We start from the raw sequence: 25,179 nt of genomic DNA on the forward strand, positions 1-25,179 counted from the left end.
CAGTCCAACACTCTGGGGCTTTTCAGACGCACAGTATATCCGTCTGGATAGTTCTCGATCAACTTCCTGATGTCTGAAGGCTGTCCCAGAGCAAAAGGAGCCTCAGACATCCGGTTTATGGTCACCATCTTTTTTTACTACTTAGCGATATGCACATAACTGCATAATGTTTTAACCTATGCTCATGCGCATGTGCGCATATGCACATAAAAGTGGAGAAAAAAAAGAACTGCATGGTGCCGTCGTGTGGATGGCAGAAGATGGTTTCACCATGGAGTGATTCGAATTGCAGTATGGCAGTCTGATCGATAATATCTGGAACAAAGATATTCGGAACAGAACCGGGTCAGTTTAACACAAACTCAACACACCGTGTGAACAAGGCCATGGTGTCACACAGTGGCCAAAAAACCCCAAATGCCATCAGGAGGTCTATCAGTGGAGCCAGGACACTAAAAGTCCTCCCATGGTGCCCCCCCCACCTCAAGCAACAAAGGTTTCTCCAGTATGAGATCTTCTTATGATCAGAAATCAGTGGGCTAGACTAGGGTAATTCTGAATAGGGATTGCATTGTTAGAAAGTCTGTTCGGTAATGGCCAACCTTTATAGTTTTGAATTCTAGAAATGGTTATTTAATGCATTTTTAAAGTGTGTTGCTGGAAGCTACCTTCAGCTCTAGAAAAGGCATGGTATAAATGTTTTACTAATAAAATGGTTAATCTAAAATTAATTTAAATTAATAATAAATAATAAAAATAATTTTAAAAATCCAAAAATGACTTATCAGATAACTGTTGAAAGCAAATCAAACTATGTGTAATCCTAGAAGGGCATCGTTGGTACTCCAGATAATGGAACCATGGAGGATAAAATGCATTGAGGCTAAGTTATTAGGGAAGGGACTTAATTCTTCTTCTCTGTCTTAAATTTTCCTGTTCGAACATCGCCTTGCCTAGTTTCTTGGAGCCCCAGCAACAAAAAGAGACTCTGTTTATACTGTAATGTGGACTTGATCCCCATGTTATTCTTCATGGACACATAATATGTCTGGAGTTCTAATCACGGAGGCCAACCTAGAGAAGGTTTTGAAAGAATGCAAAATTATAAGGTGTCCAATGCAGATTGATTTTAAAATCTTCCTGAAGCTGACTCAGAGATACTTCCCTTGTGATCCTTTCTGTCTTAGAATTGTACGTCTTGAAGCTTGCCTTGTCTGCTTTTCACTTCTAATAGGTAGTGAATAAGAAAATATTAAAGACTGTTTTTTTTCTTTTAATGAATTATAGCCTTTTTAAAATTACTTACCTTTCCACAATATCTGCTATATGTTCCTATAATGAGGTTTTGGAAAATAAATGTACAGTAACAGGCCACCTTATTAACTAATTGTTCTTTAATTTGAGAAGAGCCCTACTATCTATGAAACTATCCTGTATACAAATGCAATACTTGCTGAACCAACCTTACTGCTTTAATCTAATCAACAGTGCATAAATTAATGTATCTTCTTGATCAGTGATCCATTCAAAGATCCATTGTCTTCTAAGGACCAAAAAAATCCCATTATCTGACGGTAAAATTTGCTGCTAAAAGATCCTCGTCATAGTGAATTTCATCATTTTGTCTCATTGACATCTTTGCTGAGGAGTTACTGGATAACACATTTGCCCTTGACCTGTTTCAATCTGGTTACAGGCTTGAATTTGGAATCAAGTCAGCTTCAGTTGCACCAGTGGATGATCTTCATTTACAGTTGAACAGGAGCTGTCACTTATGTTGATATTGTTGGACATTTCAGCAGCCTTTGACACAGTTGACCACTTTATTGTTATCTATTGGTTGGCATATGGATTCACTGTTGCAGAAGCAGCCTTCTGGTGTTTTAATCTTTTTAGTCTGATCAGATATAAAGAGTTTCCATTGGAAGAGCAGAATCAACTAGAGGCTGCTAAATGAGATTGTCTGCAGCTTTGAGGTAGAGTAATAGTAACACATGCACATGATACCCAGTTCTATATTTCGTTCTGTAAGCCTCCAGATTCATCATTCTAGGTTCTAAACTGGAACTTTGAGGCTGTGGTCAGGTAGCTAAGGCTGAACAAGGAACAAGCTGCAGCTGAAACCTGCCAAGACATAGGTATTGCTGTTTGGGAAGGGTGGTATATAGAGGCATTGGGTCCACTTGTCCTGGATGGAGTGGACTTGTCTTTTGCTCAGCAGGTTAAAAGCTTGTGAGTGTTCTTGGACCTTTCCTTGCAGTTTGAAAAGCAAGTTGGAGCAATGGCCAGAAGGGTCTTCTATCACTTGTGCCTGGTTCGCTGACTAATTTCTTATACTCAGCTGATTTGGCCTCACTGCTTTTGTAATCCTGCAGTTGGACTACTGTAACACATTCTATGTTGGGCTGCCCTCGAAGACAGTGATAAAACTGCAGTGCATCCAGAATGCACCTGCCCAATTTGTTGTCAGAATCTAGCCAATGGGAATATATCTCACCCATCTGAAATGTTCACGTTAGCTGCCAGTTTCCGAGTTCAATTCAAGGTGCTGAATATGACCTAAAAAGCTCTTTGCAGCTTGGGGCCCCAATACCTGAAGGACAAGATGTTTATCAAGATGTCCTACTACATGTTCCCATGTGCCAACTACAGTGGTCAGGCTGCTACCTGCTGACTTTTCCCTACTCAGGGTGATCTTCATGATATTGACTAGAGGTCAGACCTGTCATGGCTCCTATACTATATAATGGACTCCCTGAACAAGTGAGGAGAGCCCCCTTGCTAGAGATCTTTAGATGTCATTGCAAGGCTTACTTGTTTGCCGTGGCTTTTGAGGATGTATGAATGGCAGGCATCTTTTTTTTGGGGGGGAGGGGTTATTTGGTTTTAATCTGCAATGTTTTAAATCATCGTTTGTAAGCTGTCTGGAACTGAGAGGAAAGGTGGGGTTGTTAGTAAATTTCTGGAGAAGTCCATTAAAATCTATGCGGGGCATGTTTCACTATAAATTTTATTAGCTTATTGTTCTTAATCTTAGACTGTATATCTTGTCTGTCCTTATTTCATGTTGTGTCTGAGTATGCTAATAAAAAGTATGATGATGATGAAGGCGGGGTGTAAATATTTTAATAAATAAATAACACTTTATCAAAACAGTGTCCACAAGTTAACCGTTAATATTTGGAGAATCTGCTTGCTTTTCTCCTGTGGTCCTAGAGACTAGCTGTTGCCACGAGGAAGTATATTGTTAGAAGTCACCATCATTAATCTTCACTGTATTTTGTGAACTTCCAGAATGATGTTATTTGACAGAAATCAAATGTAGTTGGTTTTTCTTATGAATGTGGTTTATAGTCCAGCATGGTGTATATATAACAAAAATCGTAACTACTCCAAATTGTTGCCTTAGGTAAATACTAAATTCCATCAGTTGTTGTTAACAAATTAAACGTTGCACATGAAACTGCTTTAGACTGAGGCAGCCCACTGGTCTATCAAGATCAGTGCTGCCTGTTTCGACTGGCAATGGCTCTCCAGGCTCCAGATAGAAGTCTTTTACTTTGCTTGCTACCTGATCCTTTGTAATGGAGATGCTGTGGATTGAGCCTAGGATCTTCTAAGTCCAAAATGTCTGTTTTTCATTGAGCCATAGCCTCTCCTTTCTCATCTGCCCTGGAACTCTAGACTAGTTTGGGGATCTGATCTTAAATTATCAGGCATGAAGAATGTAAAATCCCAGCCTGTAACAAAGATGTGTGGTTTACTAACACAGTAGCAAATATGACTTGTGGGATCACAGATTTAAGACAGTAGCTTCGGGGAGCTGTGTTTGTCTTTAAGGAGGAATGGCAGAGGATTGTCATTTCGCACTCATAGTAGTTTTCCTGACCCTAATTCTTTCCTCCTCAAATTACAGAGTTTTATGAAGGTGGCGCCAAAAAGGTTACAGGAACCAATTGCCTTTCCTGTTTTGTCTCTGATTCCCTCTGGTGTGTGACACTTCACTCAACAGCTCATAGTACCAGAAGTCCCGTAGGGGAGCCCCTGCCTAAATAAAGAGTTTGACACTTGTTCCTTGTCAGCAGAGATCCTGTGGGAATGGCAGTCTGTGCAATAGGTTTATCTCCTGCCTTGTTGTCAGCGGCTTTGACAAGCTGCACAACCTGAATGCAAGTCATAGCTATTGGTTCTGACTACAAGAGTTAAGTCCTAGCTAGTGCCATGTGCTTGACGTACACAAATTGGAAAAAGGAAGCTGTGCTGTGCTGTGGAGTTCTTTGCTGAGCCCTTGAATGGCTTTGATTTAGGGTTGCCAAATCTGTGTTAGAAAACACCTGGAGACTTTGAGAGTGGAGCCAGGAGAGGGCAGAATTTGGGGAGGGGCCTCAGCATGGTACAATGCCATGGAGTCCACCCTTCAGAGCAGCCATTTTCTCCAGGGGAGCTGATCTCTGCCAGCTGGAGATCAGTTGTTAAAGCGGGAGATCTCCAGGCTGTACCTGGAGGCTGGCAACCCTGCATTGATTAGAATTGGAAAGCAGCTTCCACCATGTATGCGATGCACAGTAGAGTCTTGTAAGAGACCAGGCTTGTAGCATCTGGGCCAAACTAGTCTTATGGCACACATTTGTTGTAATTAGTTCAATATACCTGAACTACCATTTTAGTAATGCTACTTTGTGCACCATATTTAATTATCAAGTGCATGTAGAGATAGCAATTCCCAGTCTGTCTTGAAACTCATGGGATGAACTTGGCTCGTCGCTTTTCTCTCAAGCTGCCCTAGATCACAAGGTTACTATGAGGATAAAATATGGGAGGAGCTTATATAGCACCCTAAACTCATTGAAGTTTGGGTAAGGTTTAAAAATAATCAAATAAATATGAAGCATTGGAAGAATGTGGCTTGGTGAATTGTCGTGTCCTTTTGTTACAGTTTGCCTATGTGATGTGGTTGCCAGAGTGCTGGATGAGAGTGAGGCAGATCTGCGTTCAAATTAGGGATTCCAGTCTCCAGGTGGCATCCAGGCAGGCCTCATTTTGGGCAGGAGCTCACAGAAGTGGAGCTCTGAAACCTCTAAGTTTTATTGTGCTCTTTCTTTCTTACTGCACCTCCACCCCTATACTTGCTTCTTGGCTCCATGTTTCAAACCCCCTATGAGAATTTTGCTGAACTTTAGAATTGGGCAAACTTTCTAATATTTTCCTGACAAAAATGGGAAAATAACCAAAACATATAAAGCAGACAAATGGAAAACTTCATCATGCCACTGAGGCCACATAGGAAAAAGTAATTTTAAAAGTTTGATGGGAGTAAGGTTTTCTGATGACAATGATAATTCAAGAAGCATTTTAAAGTAGATGCTGAGCTGGTATAATTTAGTCCACCTTCCAGTGATTTCAGGGGTGTATGGTGTATGCAAATAAGTTGTGCTAATGAGCTCTGGCATCTCTTTTTCTAATGAGATGCAAATGAATTGTGCTAATGAGCTCTGATACCATTTTTCTACAAAATGACCCCAGGGATCCCCTGGAATTAATTTGTCTCCAGACTACAGAAATCAGTTCCCCTGGAGATGCTTGGGAAGGTGGACTCTATGGCATTGCACCCCACTGAGGTCCTTGTCCTCAGGCTTGATCCCCAAATCTCCAGGAGTTTCCCAGCCTGGATTTGGCAACTCTACTCAGCATCCCCCATTGAACCCAAGTTCAAATTCCCATTCAGTAACATTCAACCAGTCAGTTTCTCTCACCTACAAGGTTGCCACAGTGATAGTGGAGAAGGGGAGAACTGCTTGACTCCCTGAGATTCTTGGAGAAAGGAGGAAGGGAGAAGGATGTATATGTACTAGGAATGTAGTTCAACTAGGACTGTAGTATTTTCTCATTTCTTGGTATTCCTACAACTTCCTTGTAAAAGTCGTTGCTTCAAAAAGCAATTGGTGATTTCATGCATCTCCTAATAAAAGCCTGTAGGCCTCTGGGTGATATGGAATCTGTTCACATAGCAAGAAATGAATATGACTCCAAATGTTTTCTCCAAAGAAAGCAGAGAACACAGCAGGGAAAGTCCTGACTATAGGTATTTATTTTGATTAATTAACCACTTAGAGAAGAAACAGCTCATATATTCTCTTCAGAAAGAACATTCAAGACCAGCTACCCTTGTGGGAGAGGTTGATCTTTCATCTTATTTCCTCAGCCCAGTGGAGGATTAGAATGGCTCTGAGGATATTTTGCTTGGAGAAGGATGTATTGGCATGCATCTGTTTGATTGGCTGTTAATACTGATTCAGATCAGAAATATCCCTAGGAGTCTCTTCTTATACCTCATGTTGTGAGCCAAGATTAAGGCATTCGGGGGTGAATGAACACCTGAGGTGCTGATGGAGCTGTTAAAGTTACTATGGGTGATTTTTTTTAAGTGCAATTACTGGGAACTACAATGAGCTTGGTAGCTTTTAAGTTGTTTTGAAACTTATTGGTATGGAGTCCAATAAAAGTATCTATAGAATTCCTGCTTACATCAGTCCCCTCAAGCTCAATAGGTGAGGTTTTCCACCAAACACTCACATTATTGGGGACCCAGTGGGCCTCATGTATGGACCCTTGTCTGTGGAATTCCTGGCCCCAAGGAAGTGTGGTTAATTTGTCACAGGGCTTTTCAGTGGAAGTCAAGAGTTTTTTTGTTTTGCTTAATTTTGAAAGGGAAGGGCTTTAAATGAAGTTGTTTTAAAATGAGATGATCCCATTGATGTTCACTCATTTCACTTTATATCACTTCAGTTTGATCTTGTATTTTTAAAAAAGTTATACTGGATTTCATGTTATGGTTTTACTTATTAGCTGCCTTGGGTGACTTTGAATGGCAGCATATGGATTAACTAGAAATGGTTCCCTGAATCTAAAAGGTCTGAACGATGTAGATTTAACAAGAATTCTCATTCTTGGTTCTTATGACACTAAGAATTCCTCATGGGCTGTGATCTCAACACTTCCCTGAGACATGCAGGAACATTCTCACACTTGTTCTGACAAGAAATTACTCTGTGGTGAGTTCTCCACCTTATTCTCCAGCTTACCGTTGGATCAGAATCCAAACACTGAATTCCCAGACTTGAGAGAAATCTCCAAGCTGATGTACTTGTTTTGATCTTGAAGTCTGGTTCTCTATGTCTGTCTTAACCCATTTCCATAAATTAAGAGGACAGCTCACTTGACCTTGACAAGGAGATTAACTGTCCAGTGCAAACTGTTAAGGCATTTATATAAAAATTAGAGACAAACAAGTGTCAGGTCATGGAGTAAATGAGGAGAAAAAATGCCTCATTGATTGGACAGTGTCAGCATGTACACTGAACACTTGTCTCTTGAATTAGTGTTGTTGAATTCTCTTCACCTGGCAGTGAGAAAGGTTGTCAGACTAGATGCCATCAAAACATCTCTGCATGAAGAGCTCTATAAGTCACCCGCCTTATCAGCCAGTAGTAGCATCAACTAGATTTCAAGTTGCGTTATGGCCATTCAGGGCCTCTTTTGTGTCCCTTGGCAACGTCTAGCTGCAACAGTGAGCAGTCCCATAAAAGGAACCTTCATTGAGCGTGCACAGTAGAACGGCAGAGGTCAGAAAGCCCTTCAGACAAAGAGGAAAGGGGGAGCATCAGTATCCAGCAGGATGCTTTCTGAATAGCCAAGTAGCTACGGTAATTAGGAGTGAAGGCATTTGTCTATCCCAGGCTTGGTCTGCATTGCTTCTTAGTCTGCTTTTGCTTTTAAATGCGCCTTTATTCAATTACTCTTCTCCCCCCTGCCAATGTAATGCTGTTTTAATGAAGTGCATGAGACAACCGGCCAAATCTCTCCCTCCTCTTCTTCCTCCTCCTCCATTTATTTCCCCTACCTGCTTTTTTTGGCTCGACCACAAATGTTTTCTTCCTTTTCAGTGGCTTCCAAAAGTGACATAAACTTGTTCTGGACTCAGTATTTCTTTGGAAATTGCTCTCATATAGAATGTATTGAAGGAGTCAGCAAACAGTGAAACCGACACCTCCTCCCTCCTACTGAGGGTCTCTTTGTACAACTTTGCCCCGTGAGTACACTTTGAAGAGGAAATAAAGCTGATCCTGATCACTGTACCCTTATGGGCCAGGGGTTTGTGCAGCCTTTTTTAAGGATTTTCAACCTTGGTTCAGAAATACCTGGAAACTTGAGGGCAAAGCCTGGGTGGATGGGGTCTGTGGAGGGGAGGAACCCTGGTTAGGGTACAAAGCCATGCTGTCCACCTTCCAAAGCAGCCATTGAAATAAATAGGTAATAAACAAGCAAACAATTTTTGTGGTCTGGAGATTACTTACAATTCCAGGAGCTCTCCAGCTCCCACCTGGAGGCTGGAATCGCTGCCATATGAACATATGAAGCTGCCTTATACTGAATCAGACCCTCAGTCCATCAAAGTCAGTATTGTCTACTCAGACTGGCAGCAGCTCTCCAGGGTCTCAAGCTGACGTTTTTCACACCTATTTGCCTGGACCCTTTTTTGTTGGAGATGCCAGGGATTGAACCTGGGACTTTCTGCTTACCAAGCAGATATTCTACCACTGAGCCACCATTCCTCCTCTACCATTCTTAGATGTACACCTTAGCAACATAATGGGAAATAAGCCCCTTTCTTTTCCCTTTCCCTGGAGTAAATTTGCTCTGGAGAAAAGCAGATTTTTGTATTTCTTCTCAATGTTGGCTGTGTGCAGAGCCCAAGCACTGGGGAAAGGGTGGGAAACAGGTAACTACAGCCACTGTCTGGGGCTTCAAGTTACGTACAGATGAATTTAAGAGGCCCACATCTAGAAATAGGGCTTCAGATGATCTTAAGATGCCCACATACAGAAATAGTTCTTTTGGTTGTTCTTGTTTATAATGCATGAGATGGTAGGTATCAGATCTGGGGTGGGGGCGGGGAGCTCATCTTACAAGTTTGCAGCTCAGAGAAATGAAGTTTGGACCCCGGCAATGCACTGTGTTCTGCTCCGCCTGTCTTCTGATTGTACATGACGGATTTCTATAATTAATTTCAGAAACAGTGCATGTTCTTGCCACAGATTTCTGTCCCTTTCATTTATCAGAAAGTTCTTCCATTTTGGTGAGCCAGGCACTGAGGGTCCCAAGCGTGTTCATTTGCCTGTTAGTGGAAATCCTGATACACATTGCTTTGTGTTCATTTTAAGGCAGAGAAATGGGTTTAAAGGGGGAAAGGTGTATGTGCAAATATTTCCTTCCTTTGTCTAATGAAAAATGTAGAAGGCTGTTCCTGCTGGGGTGAGCTGATAAGAATATAAGAGAAGCCATGTTAGATCAGGCCAATGGGCCATCCAGTCCAACACTCTGTGTCACAGTGGCCAAAAAAATTATACACACACACACACACACATATACACACTGTGGCTAATAGCCAATGATGGACCTCTGCTCCATATTTTTATCTAAACCCCTCTTGAAGGTGGCTATGCTTGTGGCCACCACCACCTCCTGTGGCAGTGAATTCCACATGTTAATCACCCTTTGGGTGATTAGCACGTAGTGTGGTGTTCCACATAAAGCCAGAATAGTTACTGATACAATTTGTATCTCATTCTTCCACTAAGAAGCTCAGGGCACAACTACTTCTCCCCCTGTCCTTCATTTTGTCTTCACAACAGCCTATGGTTTAGGTTAGGCTGAGAGAGAAATAAGTAACTGAAAGTCATCCAGCGTGCTTCATAGATGATTTGAAGCTGCTCCTTCTTCCACTCTTATGACAATTTAAAGTGCCTAGAGATCCAGTAACTGCATTTGTTTAGGGCAAGATTCAAGTCTAGTAGCACCTTAAAAACCAAGAAGATTTCTCGGGCGTAAGCTTTGGAGAGTTACAGCTGCTTTCATCAGATATTTATTCATTTAGGGGATTTAAACCCTGCTTTTCTACATTAAAGGCAGTTCACAACAACAATAATCGGGGGGGGGGGTTGTAGCAGGAACTCCTTTGCATAGAAGACTACACCTCCCTGATGTAGCCAATCCTCCAAGAGCTTACAGGACACTTCTTACAGGGCCTACTGTAAGTTCTTAGAGGACTGGCTACATCAGGGGAGTGTGGCCTTATATGCAAAGGAGTTCCTGCTACAAAAAAAAGCTCTGACAATAACTGTCATCATAAAAGCAGCATAACTGCAATATCTAAAATCAGTAACAAATGTAATCAGAGGAGATCATTCAATTAAAAATAGCAAGAAAAGATGATAGAAGCATAGTAAAAGCAGAACACAAATTGTAATGAGCTCAAATGACTTGCTGCTTGTTGCTAATGTTCAGCCGGGACAGGAGATCAACTTTCCTTTTCTTCTATCTCCTGTCATTAAAAAAGCCTGCAGGAATAAAGTGTAAAACCTCATTTATCAGGATGGATGCCCGTAGGGGCAGGGAATTCCCTGGTTTGGAGGCCCTCCCCCACTTCAGAGTTAGCAAAAAACAGGTGAGGGGGTTGAATGTCTGCTGGGCGCTCCATTATACACTGTGGAGACTGGTCCCCATAGAGTATAATAGAGAATCAATCCATGGGTAGCTGGGGCTCTGGGGGGCTGGGGTTTTTTTTGTACCGAGGCACCAATTATTCAGTATAGCATCTTGTGCATCTCCTCAACCCCCCCTCCCCAAGTTTCAAAAAGATTGGACCAGGGGGTCCAAGTCTATGAACCCCTAAAGAAGGTGCCCCCTTCCTCCACTATTTCCAAAGGAGGAAAGGCATTTAAAAGGAGCATGGTCCCTTTAAATGTGATGGCCAGAACTCCCTTCAGAGTTCAATCCTGCTTGTCACAATCTTATTCTTAGCTCCACCCCCAAAGTCATAAAATCACAAAGAGAGAGGAAGAGAAACTAAACCAACTAAGCAAAAACCTCCAAAGAAAGTTTAGAATTCTAAGGGGGCAAAGGTTTAAAGCATTGATAGTTATAGACAAAAGTACATGTGTTTATTAAAAAGGTAAATGTAGTCCCCTGTGCAAGCACCAGTTGTTTCCAACTCTGGGGTGACATTGCATCACAACGTTTTCACGGCAGACTTTTTATGGGGTGGTTTGCCATTGCCTTCCCCAGCCATCTACACTTCCCCCCCCCCCCAGCAAGCAAGCTGGGTACTCATTTTACTGACCTCGGAAGGATGGAAGGCTGAGTCAACCTTGAGCTGGCTACCTGAACCCAGCTTCCGCTGGTATCGAACTCAGGTTGTGAGCAAAGAGTTCGGACTGCAGTACTGCAGCTTTACCACTCTGCGCCATGGGACTATACATGTGTTTATTACAAAAACATATAAAAACTTTGTAGGACCCAAAGTGACAAATGCACATGAAAGATACATATATGACCTGACACATTTTGGCCTACAGAGGCATTCTTCAGAGGTCAAATATAACAAAGTCCCAGTTACACTTATAAATCAATAAAACATTTACTATAGAACCCAAAATGGAATGTTCCAATATGGAAGTGAATGATGCAATTTATTTTACTGCCATGTCTGTGATTTTTTTAAAACTGTGACTTTTAAACAGAGGTTGTAGCCCCGAAGTTGTACTTTTTGGGGGTTGGACCCCAACAATAATCTCTGCCTTAAAGACCAACGGGCGGTGGAGGTGGGGGTGGGGGTAATCCGACAAAGGGAAAGTTGACTCTCAAAAGCTTATAACACCTGCCCCTGTCTCAAAAGTGCTACTGGACTCAAATCTAACTGTACTACTGCAGCCCAGCTCAGCTGCCCTCTGGAAGTACTAATGGAAGGCAATTCTGTTTGTAGAATGTAACTTCCTGCTTTCACCCGCTCTTTACCTTCTGTTAGCAGAAATGATCATTAAGATCCAACCCACTGTTAAGAATGTTAAAGACTGTATTAAGAATTGTTACCTTTCCAAATAGTAAATAAACTTCTGTAGCTAATATAGCTAATTCTCAACATGAACAAATATATAGGTACTTAACTCCAGAAATTGGAGCCATTAATAGACAAAACAGATCTTTTTATGAACTGGGGTGGGTGGGTGGAATTCTTAAGTAGAGTTGCCAAGTACCTTTAAGCTCCTGGTGGGGGACGACATCGCCCGACAACATCGCACAGTGACTGCTCTAGGTGATTCCAGAAAAACTCTATAGTTTTCCCAGACACGCTAGCCATTTGAGAGGGGGAAACTCTATGGTACCTATTGTACCATAGAGTTTCCCCTCCCAAATGGCTAGAGTGTCCAGGAAAACCAGTTTCCCCAGAATCGCCGAGAGCGGTCACCACATGATGTCGCTGGCGTGATGACGTCACTTTTGGGTGACGTCATCGTGCTGGCAGTGTCGGGGGAGGTTCCTCCCACCAGCCCAATGTGAGCTGGTGGGCTGGGAACTTCCTGGGCGGGGGAACCTCCGCCTGGACCGGGGACTTGGCAGCCCTATTCTCAAGTTTGCAAAAAAATCCAAAATCTGGGGGGGGGGGTACACTGAGGGCTCTGTGTGTGTTTGTGTAAGGTGCTGTCAACCTCACACAAACACACACATTGTTGACCTCTAAAATGTCCTATCGTTGACAGCCTTTCTCAGGTCTTGAAAACCAAGGGTTGTGGTTTCCTTGATTGAGTCAAAACATTGCTTGTTGCCGCTCTTACTTTTTTCCTGCTGCCTTCAGCTTTTCCTAGCATTATTGTGTGCTCCATATTATGCAAAGACAGGGCTTTTTTTGTTCCAGGAACTCCTTTGCATATAAGTCCACACACCCCTGATGTAGCCAATCCTCTTGGAGCTTCCATTAGGCCCTGTACTAAGAGCCCTGTAAGCTCTTGGAGGATTGGCTACATCAGGGGTGTGTGTCCTAATGTGCAAAGGAGTACTTGCTGCAAAAATACCCCTGTCTTCGCATATGTCCAAAGTTTGGTCATTTTAGTTTCTAGCAAGATTTCAGTCTTGATTTGATCTATAACCCACTTATTTCTCTTTTTGGTGGACCACATAACTTCCAACACCACATTTCACATGAAACAAATTTCTTTTCAGCTTTCTTCATTCTCCTGTTTTCACACCCATACATAGTAATGGGGAATACTATAATATGAGTTATCTTGGTTGCCAGTGTTACATCCTTACACTTAAGGATCTTTTCATCTTCATGGGTGCCCTTCTCAATCTCAGTCTCCTTCTGATTTCTTGGTTACATTCTCTCTTTAGATTGATGCTTGAGTCAGGGAATAGAAAACCTTGAATTTCGGTTTCTCCAGCCTTAACATTGTATAATTCTACAATAGCCATACTTCTGTGTTCTTGATGTTCAACTGTAATCTTTGGCACTTTCTGCTTTAACCTTCATCAGTAGTAATTTGAATTCTTCACTGTTTTCTACCAGTATATCTCAAATCATGAACATTCTTTCAGTCAGTTTTCATGTCATCTTAACACCCTCCCCTCAAAGTAATAGAAACAGCTCTTGTAACTTAAAAAAAATCATTGGCGTGGCTGTTGCTAATCAACCACAACACTCTTGGGTTTCTGTCAGACCTCCGTTGCCCTGGAGAAAATGGCTTCTTTGGAGGGTGAGCTCTATGGCATTGTACCATGTTGAGGTCTCTATCCACCCCAAACCCCTCTCTCCAAGCTCCAGCCCCAAATCTCCAGGTAATTCTTGACTCAGAGCTCACAATCCTAGGGGGGCAAGGCCTAGCAGCAATCACCAAATAACTTGCTACTCCCCACTGACTTGCACGATCACCCAGGCCCAATAGCTAAAAGCTCACCTCCTGTGAATCGATGGATTTGAAGACTTGAGAACTCTATCACTAAACGAATACATGGCATGAAGATGGAAATGGCATATGGACTTATTTTTAGACATTTGGAAACTGTTGATATAAACTTATGTGCTGATCTACCACCACTGTTATATTTTTGTCTCTATATAAATCTTTTTCTAATCTTATTTAGTTGCTGGATTTTAAGGCTTTCCCCCTCATTGTCCCCCCCCCCGCCCCGTTTTAAAGAAGATATTATAATAAAAAACCAGGCCCAGTAGCTTGCTACTGTTTAACAGCATCTGTCCCACATAATCCTGTGTGCAGTAGGCTTTAGAGTTCAGGACAGCCAGGGTCTAATAACCACTGAGCCATGGAAACTCAGTAGGTGATATTGGGCCAGTTACACATTTTCAGCCTAACCTACATGAGAAGGCTTCTGGAAGGATAAAATGGAGGAGAGGAGAATTATGTAAACTGCTTTGGGTCCCCATTGTTCCCAGCTTTGGGTTGGGAAATACCTAGGGTTGCCAGTCCCCCAGTCCAGGTGGGTTTTTCCCCACTTTGGGGGACTCCAGTCCACCACCTGCCAGCTGGCTGGTGGGGGAAGCCCCATGCCTGAACAGGCCCCTCCTGCATCAGCATCATCAGTGCGATGACATCACCCAGAAGTGGGTGACACTGAGCATGTCACATGTGGATGCTCTAGCACTGTGGCCAAAACTCTATGATTACCAACTCTATGGTTACTATGAACCATTCCACCCTGGGTACAGCTTGGAATGGACCCCAGAGCTCCCTACTGGAAGCAAGGTAAGATCTGGCAACCCTAGAAACACCTGGGGATTTGGGGGTGTGGAACCTAGGGAGGGCAGGATTTAGGGAGGGGAGAGCCCTCAGCTGGTCATAGAAGAAGAAGAAGACTGAAGATTTATACCCCACCCTTCTCTCTGAATCAGAGACTGAGAGCAGCTTACAATCTCCTACATCTTCTTCCCCCACAACAGACACCCTGTGAGGTGAGTGGGGCTGAAAGGGCTCTCACAGCAGCTACTTTTCAACGACAACTCCTGCGAGAGCTATGGCTAACCCAAGGTCATTCCAGCAGGTACAAGAGGAGGAGTGGGGAATCAAACCTGGTTTTCCCAGATAAGAGTCCACACACTTAACCACTACACCAAAATGGCTCCATAATGGCATGGAGTCTGCCCTCCACAGCAACCATTTTTTTCTAAGGGAACTGGAGATCCATTGTAATAGCAGATCTCCAGGCCCCATCTGGAGGTTAGCAACTCTGAAAATGAAGTAAATGAATAATAGATAGAAGATGCTGCACTGCACAGAATTAAATTACTTGCAGTTATGAGTGGTTTTTACTGAGGGATCAGATAACCGTGAGAAATAAAGAAGGAAAGCTACAGTGGAGCAACCAGTCTTTTATGCAATGAATAAGTAACTGTGAAAGCAGTTCTTCCAAGCTAAGCAATGTAAAGGGACTCCCCCGCACGCACACACACACACACACACAAAAACCCAGTAAAAACACCTCTAGGGCACTGGCTTCTTGTAATCCATGATGAACAGAATTTATTATTTCTGTCCGACATCTGTTGCCAGTGTCCCAACATTTATGAAAGAGAGAGTCTGTTCCTTAACAGTGCCAGTTGTGCAAGGTTTACCTAATTGACAGGCTTTTTATTTTTTATTTTATTTTACTCTTTTTGCTGGCAGCCTCCACCAAGAGCACAAAGGTTTAAAAGATGCATAGAAAGCCAGCCCCCACTTTCATCCTTTGGCTTCTACCAACAGGAGAAAGGAAGGCTATTGATGTTCTAGCCAGCCTACGGAAATATACAGTGTTGCCAGTTGGGTACTTTGCCAGTTAGTTATACGGAGAGAAGTCTCGGGTCTGCACTTCTGTCAGTCTTGCACACACCCCCTATGCCCTTTCATCAAGGAGCGAATCCACTTTACCCAATCAAAGAGCAATAAAGCATTTCTATTTCTCCCCACGGATGCTCATCTTAAGAAAAGTCAAGGCAATAATGACTTGGTTTCAGTGTGTGTTTGAATGGAATAATGCTTTGCGACATCCTCAAGGCCTGATGATGCTTTATGGCATGATAAAATGTGTGCATAATTCATGTTCTGTATTGTGTGGCAGCAACACTTGTCTCCCTCTGAATAAATACATTTTTAAAAGCCTTCTTTCGTCCATAATTGCACATTGATAGTGCCAGCTGGGGGGGGGGGGGTGTTGTTTTTTTCTCCCTGAGAGCTGAGCCAAGCCAAACTACTTGTCTCATTCTGTGTTTGTTTTCAACAGGGTCAAAAGGCACCTTTCCGTTTTAGCCGTTTTTCACACTGTTGCAAATATTTTGCTATTTTGATGCTGTTCTCTTGGTTTTCGTCTTTGTCCTGTCCTCTTTTTTTTTGCTGACCCTTGCTGTTTCATCTGATTGGACTGGCAACCCTTGTGATTTTGTTACTGATGTCCCTACATCTAAAACAATGACTTTGCAGACACTAGTAAACAAAATCACATGGGTCACCACAGCCAATTGGAGGTAAATGCACTGTGGACAGATGAAGGCACCAGCTATGGGAACAAGTAAGAAAATTGTTCAGACAAAAATATGAGATCTGGGGTGTGATCCTGTCTTACTTGCACAGGAGAGAAGCATCCTGCAAAATCCAGGAGGAGCATGAACAAAGAGAAGGAGGCATCAGAGAGAAGTTTCAGGCGTAGACAAAGTGTTATAAAGTGGGCTCAGTCAGGTCTTTGTAAGCAAGGACACATTTACTGAGAAGCAGTCACCAACTACAAACTGGCAGTGAATGAATATATACAGTTAGAACATAGAAAAATAGGCCCCCTCAGGCAGCAACTCACCAATCCCACTGCGCCCTCTAACATCCTTCATCTGCATTCCCCTTTGAAATGCCTGCTTCTTGATTGGCCATTTCTAGCAGAATGGCCAATCAAAATGTAGGCATCAGGATCCTGACCTGAAATGGACGTTTGCTTCAAGCTTAGTTATTGTATTGAACTTAGTACATAAGACAAAGAGAGGCATCTCACCACATCCATGGTCTGCTTCTACAGAAAGGGAAGGTATAGAGCCCCTCAGTGGCCAGGCATGCTGTGTCTCTTGGTATCTCCAACACAAATGCTCCTCTAAGCAGTGGTGCTTTCTACAGATCACATGGCAGCCAGAGGTACTAGGGAGAGAATATGGAGACAAAATTCCAGGATGCTGGTCACTCTGGGGGCTTATGAGGCTGGGTCATGTGACTTCACAAAAGTGTTTGATTTAAGCTTTGGTAAGAGGAGGGGGGCATGCCTGAGAGCCCTTGGTGGCAGTTGACAATCCTGGCAGTGCAAGGAGGCCTCCTCTGATGCAAGAGGTTCTTCTATTGGTGGGGAGAAACCTCTTGCATCAGAGATAAGTTCCATGGCCACCCAGGGGAGAGCACCACTGCTGTCAGAATGGGTGTGTGGTAGAGTTGCCAACTCTAGGTTGGGAAATTTCTGGAGATTTAAATGCCCCTGCCCCTCAGCAGTTTCTCCAGGGCAACTTGTCTCTGTAGTCTGGAGATTAGTTATAATTCCAGGAGATCTCCAGATGGAGGTTGGCAACACTGGTCTGTAGAATCCATACCCTTTAGTTCCACATGGTGGCATTTCCCTACCCACCCACCCAGTAAGCAGCTGCCCTTGGGAGGGTAAAAAGAAACTTATGATGTTGTTATGATATTTTGCTGTGTTTGAAAGGGAAAAAAGAGGAAATTGGATAGCAAACCCATATCTGGCATTATATCTATGTAAGCTTTTTGTGGATTTTAGGCATAGATAAAACAAACCCCATAAAGTATAAACAGAAAGCATAATGTTCAAAATCATAAACATGGGTAAAGATATCTACTACTTGACTTCAACAGAGGGCTGGGCTTTGTTGCCTCTCCTCTGTTATAGGCACCTCTATTGAATTTGAAGTGAATGTTTTCAGCATGTCAAGAAAGAGGAGAAGGCAAGATATGGCTTCATGAATCACAAACAAGAGACAGCTTTTTAAGGAGAGATCAAATCCAGTTTGCACTAATCGATTTTGAAACATTGTTGAGCTGAAGCTGATGAAGGTACAAACGGAGCCTGCTGCTCCAAGAAAAAACATGTTCTCCTCTATTTTGGTCGTGAGCATGCTCTTTTCTTTCTTTTTTTTATCCTTAAAAAAAGAAAGAAAGCTCAGCATGTGTCTCAATTAAAATAGCTGCTGGGTGTTTCTCAAAACGGGTAAATATATTGGCACAAAACTTGCCTTAAGTGTTCCACTGCTGGTATATCTGCCGTTTGAAAACTCTGTTGGTTATACTTTGGATTTTACATTTTCTGTGCTATGCAAGCAAGAGATGAAAGCAGAAAATGTCCTTAAGCTTTTTTTTTTAAAACACAAAAGCCTCTTGCAAGGAAAATATCCACCTCTTATATACTTCTGTGCTATAAGTGAGAAATATGACTTAGTTTCTTATTCTGTCCCTTTGTCTTGTAGTTTTTTCTGCAATGATTATAACAGCTAGGGTTGCCAGCCTCCAGGTGGGCCCTGGAGATCTCCTGCTTTTACAACTGATCTGCAGCTGGCAGATATCAGCTCCCCTGGAGAAAATGGCTGGTTTGAAGGGTAGACTCTATGGCATTGTACCAAGCTGAAGCTGCTCCCCTCCCCAAACCCCACCCTTCCCCAAATTCACTGCCAAAGTCTCCAGGAGGAAATGACTGATTTGAAGGGTGGAGTCTATGGCATTGTACTTGTCTGAGGTCCCACCCTTCCTCAAACTCTACCCTTTCCAGGCTTCATCCTTCAAATCTCCAGGTATTTCTTAACCTGGAGTTGGCAACTGCTAAGTCACACAGACTGTCGTGGGGGGGGGGGCTGCTGCTGAACAGAAGCAAGCAACCAGGCCTAGTTAAGAAATGCCAGTCAGGTGGCATAGTCACCCAGAGGGTGTTGCCAGGCTTAGGGTAGCCAACCTCCAGGAGGAATAAGATATTGACAATATAATATAACCATGGAATATTAATGAAATATATTAACAATCTTAAATCACTAACAAATACTTTCACTGTCAATCACTTTCTGTATTGATACATCATCAAAATAAGCAGTAAATGCAATCTGTCCTTATAAAAATAGTTCCTTACAATTTTCAAACATTGCTCTTTCTGTCCTCATAAAAACCATTCCTCACAACATTTGAAAATTGTAAGGAACAATTTTTACACGGACAGAAATTGTCAACGGAACTAGCACTAGTACTTTAAACCAGCCTGCTGGAGCGGGGAGATCTTCAATAATGATTTGAATCTTCCGGACATCTTTTCTGGGGATGCACTTTGAGACATTGAAGTTTAAAAAGACTTTTTGAATATTTTCTGACTCCTGCACCTTAATATTGAAAAGAATGTGATGTGTACTTGAATATTGTGATGAAATTGTATTTACTGCTGTATCAATATAGAAAGTGATTGTCAGTGAAAGTATTTGTTAGTGATTTAAATTGTTAATATATTTCATTGATATTCCACGGTTATATTGTCAATATATTGATCTATTCTGTGGAACTGTGGGGACATCATCAACCTCCAGGAGTAGCCCAAAGATCTCCTGGGATTACAACTGAACTCCAGACAACAGATCTCTCTCCCGCTGGAAAAAATAACAGCTTTGGAGGGTAGATTCTATGGAATTATATTCAGCTGAAGGCAACACTGCCTATGACTAGCAGCTTCTCCAGGTTTAGGGGAGGAGGAAGGGAGGCAGTGACAGGAAAGAGGCAGCCACCTCTAAGGAAATGCTTCATGAGGCCATAGCAGAGGGGCAGCCCTTTCTGAGCGAGTTGCTGGAGAGGACACAGAGTAGCATCTTAGATGTGTATGTCTTTGAGGCAAGACTGTTTTGGCGGTTTGTTCCTCCTGGACCTGCAGTCGGCAGGGGATAGGAAAGTCAGCCAGTGGGAACCCAGAGGTGATGACTGACATATGATGGGCCAATTATTTGTTGAGTGCATTGAATGCACCGGTAAGCCAATGGGAGAGTTCCATTTGGCCACCGCCATAGGGGAATTATATATATATATTAACATAATAGGAAAGAGGAGAGACAGATAGGTTCCTAATGACATCTCTAGCTGAGAGAGAGGGTAAGATTGTGGCACTTTCAAGAAGAGGGAAACTGACCTCGGAGTAGCAATCTGGAGACAGACACAGAATGATACTTGACAGGAGGGAGGGTGCTGGCTGCACCATCCTATCAAATTGTCTTCTTGCTGTCGCCTGCAAGGTTTTCTTCTCATTTTTTCACCAGATACCACCTTTTTCAACAGAATTAACTGAATCAAGGAATCCAGAGCCCTCAGTTTGCGAGATGCGAGCAAGGCTATTAACAATAAGATGTTTGGGAGACACTGCTGTGGAAAAATTGTAGACAAAGAAAGGGTTAAGCATCCTTAGGGTTGCCCAACTTTGGTTGGGAAATACCTGGAGATTTTGGGGCTGGAGCTTGGGAAAGGTGAGGTTTGTGGAGGAAAGGGACCTCAGCAGGGTACAATGCCATAGAGTCCACTCTCCAAAGCAGCCTTTTCCCCCCTGGGTAATTGATCTTTATTGCCTGGAGACCAGTTGTAATAGCAGGAAATCTCCAGGCCCCACCTGGAGGCTGGCAAACCTAAACTCCACCCCCCTACTTCAAACTGGTCCCTTTTGAAGCTGCTTTAATATAAATGGTGTTGGGTTTTAGTATTGAGCATTTGAGAGTCCTACGTATGTAGTTCCACCTTACGGTTATCGACTTGTATTGTTTCTCCTTGCTTTTTTCTTTCCATTTCAGCTCATATTTTGCATCGTTTCTGTCTCTATTACTTGGTATTCAGTTACTTGGTAACCCAGGGACTGTGTGGTGGTGGTGGTGGTTGCAGTGGTAATCTTGAAAGATCTTTTTTTCAAAAAAGCATCAACAGAATGATTAAATAGAAAAGCATATGGTAATGGTTGGCCACATCAGAGACCCAAGAGAGGATAAGTAGAGGGAAAATATTCCAGAGGTCATGGTCACCCTTGGGACCCAGAGAACTGGGCCAGATGCCATTGGGTGAGAATACACATTCAGTCACCCTCTTCATACAGGTGAAAGTACAGGGGAGGAGTGTGACTTTGAGCTCATCACTTTAGGTTACCAACCTCCAGGTGGGAGTGGGGAATCCCCTGATTTGTTTTTTACAAACTTTATTGAACATTTGCAGATACAACCATACCCTGTCCTTACAGTTTACATAGACTAGTTCAATCTAAGGTTAAATACAAATTTGGCAGAGAAAGAAAGATAAGTTAGTTACAAACTTGTCTTTATATACTTTCTTTCTAAATCAAACATGGTTCCCTTTAGACCAAGAATGCAATTTTGTTAACTCATAGGGAAAACAGGTTCCTGTCGCCTGATAGATCTGCTTGATAAAAATTTATTCATAAACAAACAAAAGCTGGGAGAAAATACAGGCTTAAAAATTCAATAGTTTCAGTATCTGCAAATTAGGCACATGTTTCACTCTCCACTTATTCAGACAATGTGAACTCGCCCTCTAACTGCCTTTGAATATTTGTTAAGAAACCTGAAAGATGATTTCACGGACTCCTGCCCAACACCAATTGCCATGACCTGGCGCAACATCCCCCAAATGATAGTGTTGCATGGAAGTGATGCCATCATGTCAGGGACATCACACTGTGATGCTCTGGCATTTTGGGCAAAACTTCATGATAACATTAGAGTTTTGCCCAGAATACCAGAGCATCTCCACGTGACATCCCCAGCATAACATCAATTTCACGTGATGCCATCACAACAGGGGCATCACACACAATGATGTAGCCCTGCCCACTCCCTGAAAGTTCCAACTACCTTCTGCCTGCCAGAGCTTTAGACCAGGTAACCCTATCATAACTACCTGTCCATGTAACTTGCCTCATAAGGTTGTTGTGAGAACAAAATGGAGGACCATATATGTATCCCTGAATGGACCCTGAGGTCCTTGAATACATATGAGATATGAAATTGGAGGAGGGGGAATTAATATACCTAGGCTGTCAATGTTAAAACTGATGTTTGTGTAGGATCTGGGTGATGTGAAGCGGGGCACAGAGGGAATCCTTCTGCTTACTGCACTGAATCACCTGAAAGGTCTCATCACATCTGAAAATGCTAGTTTAACATTTATTTCAGTACGTGCTCCCTCATTCATTAATTTCTTCTGTGAAACTCTGATGCAAATATTGCTGATACCCCACCCAGTTTTTATTGATGGGAGCACTATAAGGGATTGCTGTGCTGTGTCTCTTTTGCCAACCTGCAAATGGGCAAAATCAGAAACTGCCCATATAGGTGCCTTCTCTGTGGTGGCCCCACCTTTTAGAATGGCCTGCCTGAGGAGGTCAGGAAGGCCCCCACTCTCCTGACTTTCTGCAAACTATGAAAACTGAATAATTCGAGGGCTTTTCTACGCTGTTGCACTGTACACAACATTGCTTGGATAAATGGGGAGCAGAATTTTTCTCCAGGCCAGTTTGGCAAGTGATCCTGGAGGTTTTTGCCATTTTCTGGGCATGGAGCAGGGGTCACTGGAGATGTATGTGCGTGAGTGAGGTATTTGTGAAGTTCCTGCATTTTGCAGGGAATTAGACTAGATGACCCTGGAGGTCCCTTCCAACTGTATGCTTCTATTAAATAATTAGGGTCAGTGGTCTAAACTACTGAGTATAGCTTGCTGTAAGTAGAATCCTGCTATGTAATTTTGTATCACTCTAATGTGCCATGTTAATACTTATGCCTTAGATTTTCAGTTGGTTGCATTCTATTTCAATGTTCATCGAATGTCCCATTCTGTTGATTCTGTTGACTCAGTCTGCATAATCCACCTTGGGTTCCAGTGGGAAAAAAGTAGACAATAAATAATGCAAATAAAATAAAATAAAATAAACCCCTAACAAATAGCATTATGTTGGATTTGGCTATTTATTTAGTGTACTAAATTTTAACTTTGGACTTCTCTATTCCAAATTATTTTGCATAGTCAGCAGTATTGAGTATGACTAGCGGTTTAGTTTTCCCTGCCTGTTAAATATCCTGATGGGATGCTTCTGCCAGATTTCCCCTCCCGCCAGCAAGATCTCATAATTCGTAACCCATGTGCTGCATCAGCCTTGACATGTTTATAGGTTTACATTTTTATCATCCCACTATGAATTAGTCCAAGAAAAGCTATTATTTCGCTTGTTCTTTGTGTGTGTGTGTGCTGCTGCTGCTGTCTGAAATAGTTTTCAGAAATGAATCAAGAAAAAAAGGAACTTTGAGCTGCTTCATGAAGATGTGTGTGAAACTTTTCAAATGCAAAATGGATTGTGGAAAGGACCTGGATGTCTCTCCTAGTCAATGTTGTTTTTTCATTCATTGTATGTGTTGGTTTAAGCACAGCTTGTTTTAAGCTTCAGCTGCAAAAGTGTGCTCAAACATGGGCATTAGGGATGGAGATAAATTGGCTGATGAACTAAACTCCATCACAAATTTTGTCCAGTTCATGGTTCATGAAGCGATATTCATAAACTGAGGAACTGCCACAAACTTTCACAAATTTTGATGCAGTTTATGGTGGTTTGTCGTGGTTCATGAAGAGCAGACATCTGGGCTCCCCGCCACTTAGCTGTTTGGTTTAAATGACGGAGAGCCATTTGAACCACTGCTTGCTGCTCCCAGTTACTTTTCATGGGGAGCAGAAAGTAGGAGTTTAAATGCCTCCTGGCCATTTCACTTTCTGCTCACTGCCAGGGCAAACAGAAAGCAGATGGTGAAATGGTTGGGAGACATTTAAACCCCTGCTTTCTGCTCCCCATGAAAAGCCACAGGGAGCAGAAGGCAGGGGACCATTTTAGAAGAAGAGTTTGGTTTATATCCCATCCTCCACTTGGAGTCTCAGAGCCACTTCTAATCTCCTTCCCTTTTTTTCTCCACAACAGACACCATGGTGAGAGAACTGCTCTTGAGAGAACAGTTCTGAGATAGCTATGACTGACCCAAGGTCACCCAGCTGGCTTTATGTGGAGAAGTGGGGAATCAGACCCAGTTCTCCAGATCAGAATCCACCATCTTAACCACTACACCAAACTGGCTCTTAAGACCAACAGCTGAGGGGCAGGGCCTTTTAAACCCTTGCTTTCTGCTCCCCACAGTTTTTTTGTGGGGAGCAGAAAGCAGGGAAAGGAAAGGAAAGGTCCCCTGTGCAAACACCAATCATTTCCGACTCTGGGGTGATGTTGCTTTCACAACATTTTCATGGCAGACTTTTTGCAGGATGGTTTGCCATTGCCTTCCCCAGAAAGCAGGGGGCCATTTAAATCACTGCTTCCTTGTTTCAGCCATTTAACCCCCTGTGGCTTTTTGCGGGGAGCAGAAAGCAGTGGTTTGAAGCCCCCCCCCCTTTTCTGCTCTCTGCAAAAAGCCTCAGGAATCATGGGTCTAAATTTAAATGGCTCATGATCCGATATGAACCAGGTTGGTTCACAAACCAACTTCCCAATTAGTATGGGCTCATGGTTCATTTTGTGGTTCAGCCACGAACCATGAACCAAACTGAACCACAAAAAAATATGGTTTGTGTCCATCTCTATTGGGCATGCCTGGATCTTGTCAAGCTAACATTAGTGATGAAAAATCCCATGAGTGAAACACCAGCACTTTGCAGAAGAGTCTTGTTTTGGTTATATTTAAACATACTCAAATAGTATGAGCACATTGGTGCAAATAAACACCATTAATACTAATTTCCCCTTTTTGTCCTTTACAGCACTTTTACAGTCAGTAATAGCTGGTGATTTTCTAAAAGTAAGTAGAAGAAACTCTCATGTCTTCTATTTATTATTGCTGTGTAGTTCTGTATAAGGGCAGTTTGTTATTTTTCTTTCAACTCAAGATGTTACCCATGTTGAGATAAAGATGGATGGCTAAAATCCGACTAGTATCACCCGCAGAACACAAGAGCACAGAACAAAAGAAGTGCAGCAGTCCAGTGACATTGAAGTTAGTGAAGAGTTCCATCCTATTTACAGTTCTGTCACTGTCCCCCACCCCCTTGTGATTCAGCCCAAAGATCTTCTATTGCTCTTTCTAAGCAGACACACTGCTGGACTGAGACTCACTCCAGACACTTACAGGGCAATCATGTGCAAAATTATTCCAGTCCAAGACCACTGAAATAAATGGGTTTACACTGGAATAATTGCATGGGATTGCAGTGTTAGAGGGATTTCTCTGAGTGGCAGGATTTGAATGTGATGACATTGCTCATTGGAAGT

General features: G+C 42.6%; 1 protein-coding gene across 1 annotated transcript in view; it reads left to right on the forward strand.

Annotated features, from left to right (window-relative positions):
* Positions 1–25,179, forward strand: part of DGKI (diacylglycerol kinase iota) — a 398,043-nt gene that overhangs the window by 349,112 nt on the left and 23,752 nt on the right. Inside the window, 1 exon segment of the mRNA XM_060245690.1 lies at positions 24,672–24,709. Within this exon segment, the coding sequence (XP_060101673.1) occupies positions 24,672–24,709 (38 nt within the window).

This window comes from Heteronotia binoei, chromosome 8, assembly GCF_032191835.1.
Source record: "Heteronotia binoei isolate CCM8104 ecotype False Entrance Well chromosome 8, APGP_CSIRO_Hbin_v1, whole genome shotgun sequence".
Lineage (NCBI taxonomy): Eukaryota > Metazoa > Chordata > Lepidosauria > Squamata > Gekkonidae > Heteronotia > Heteronotia binoei.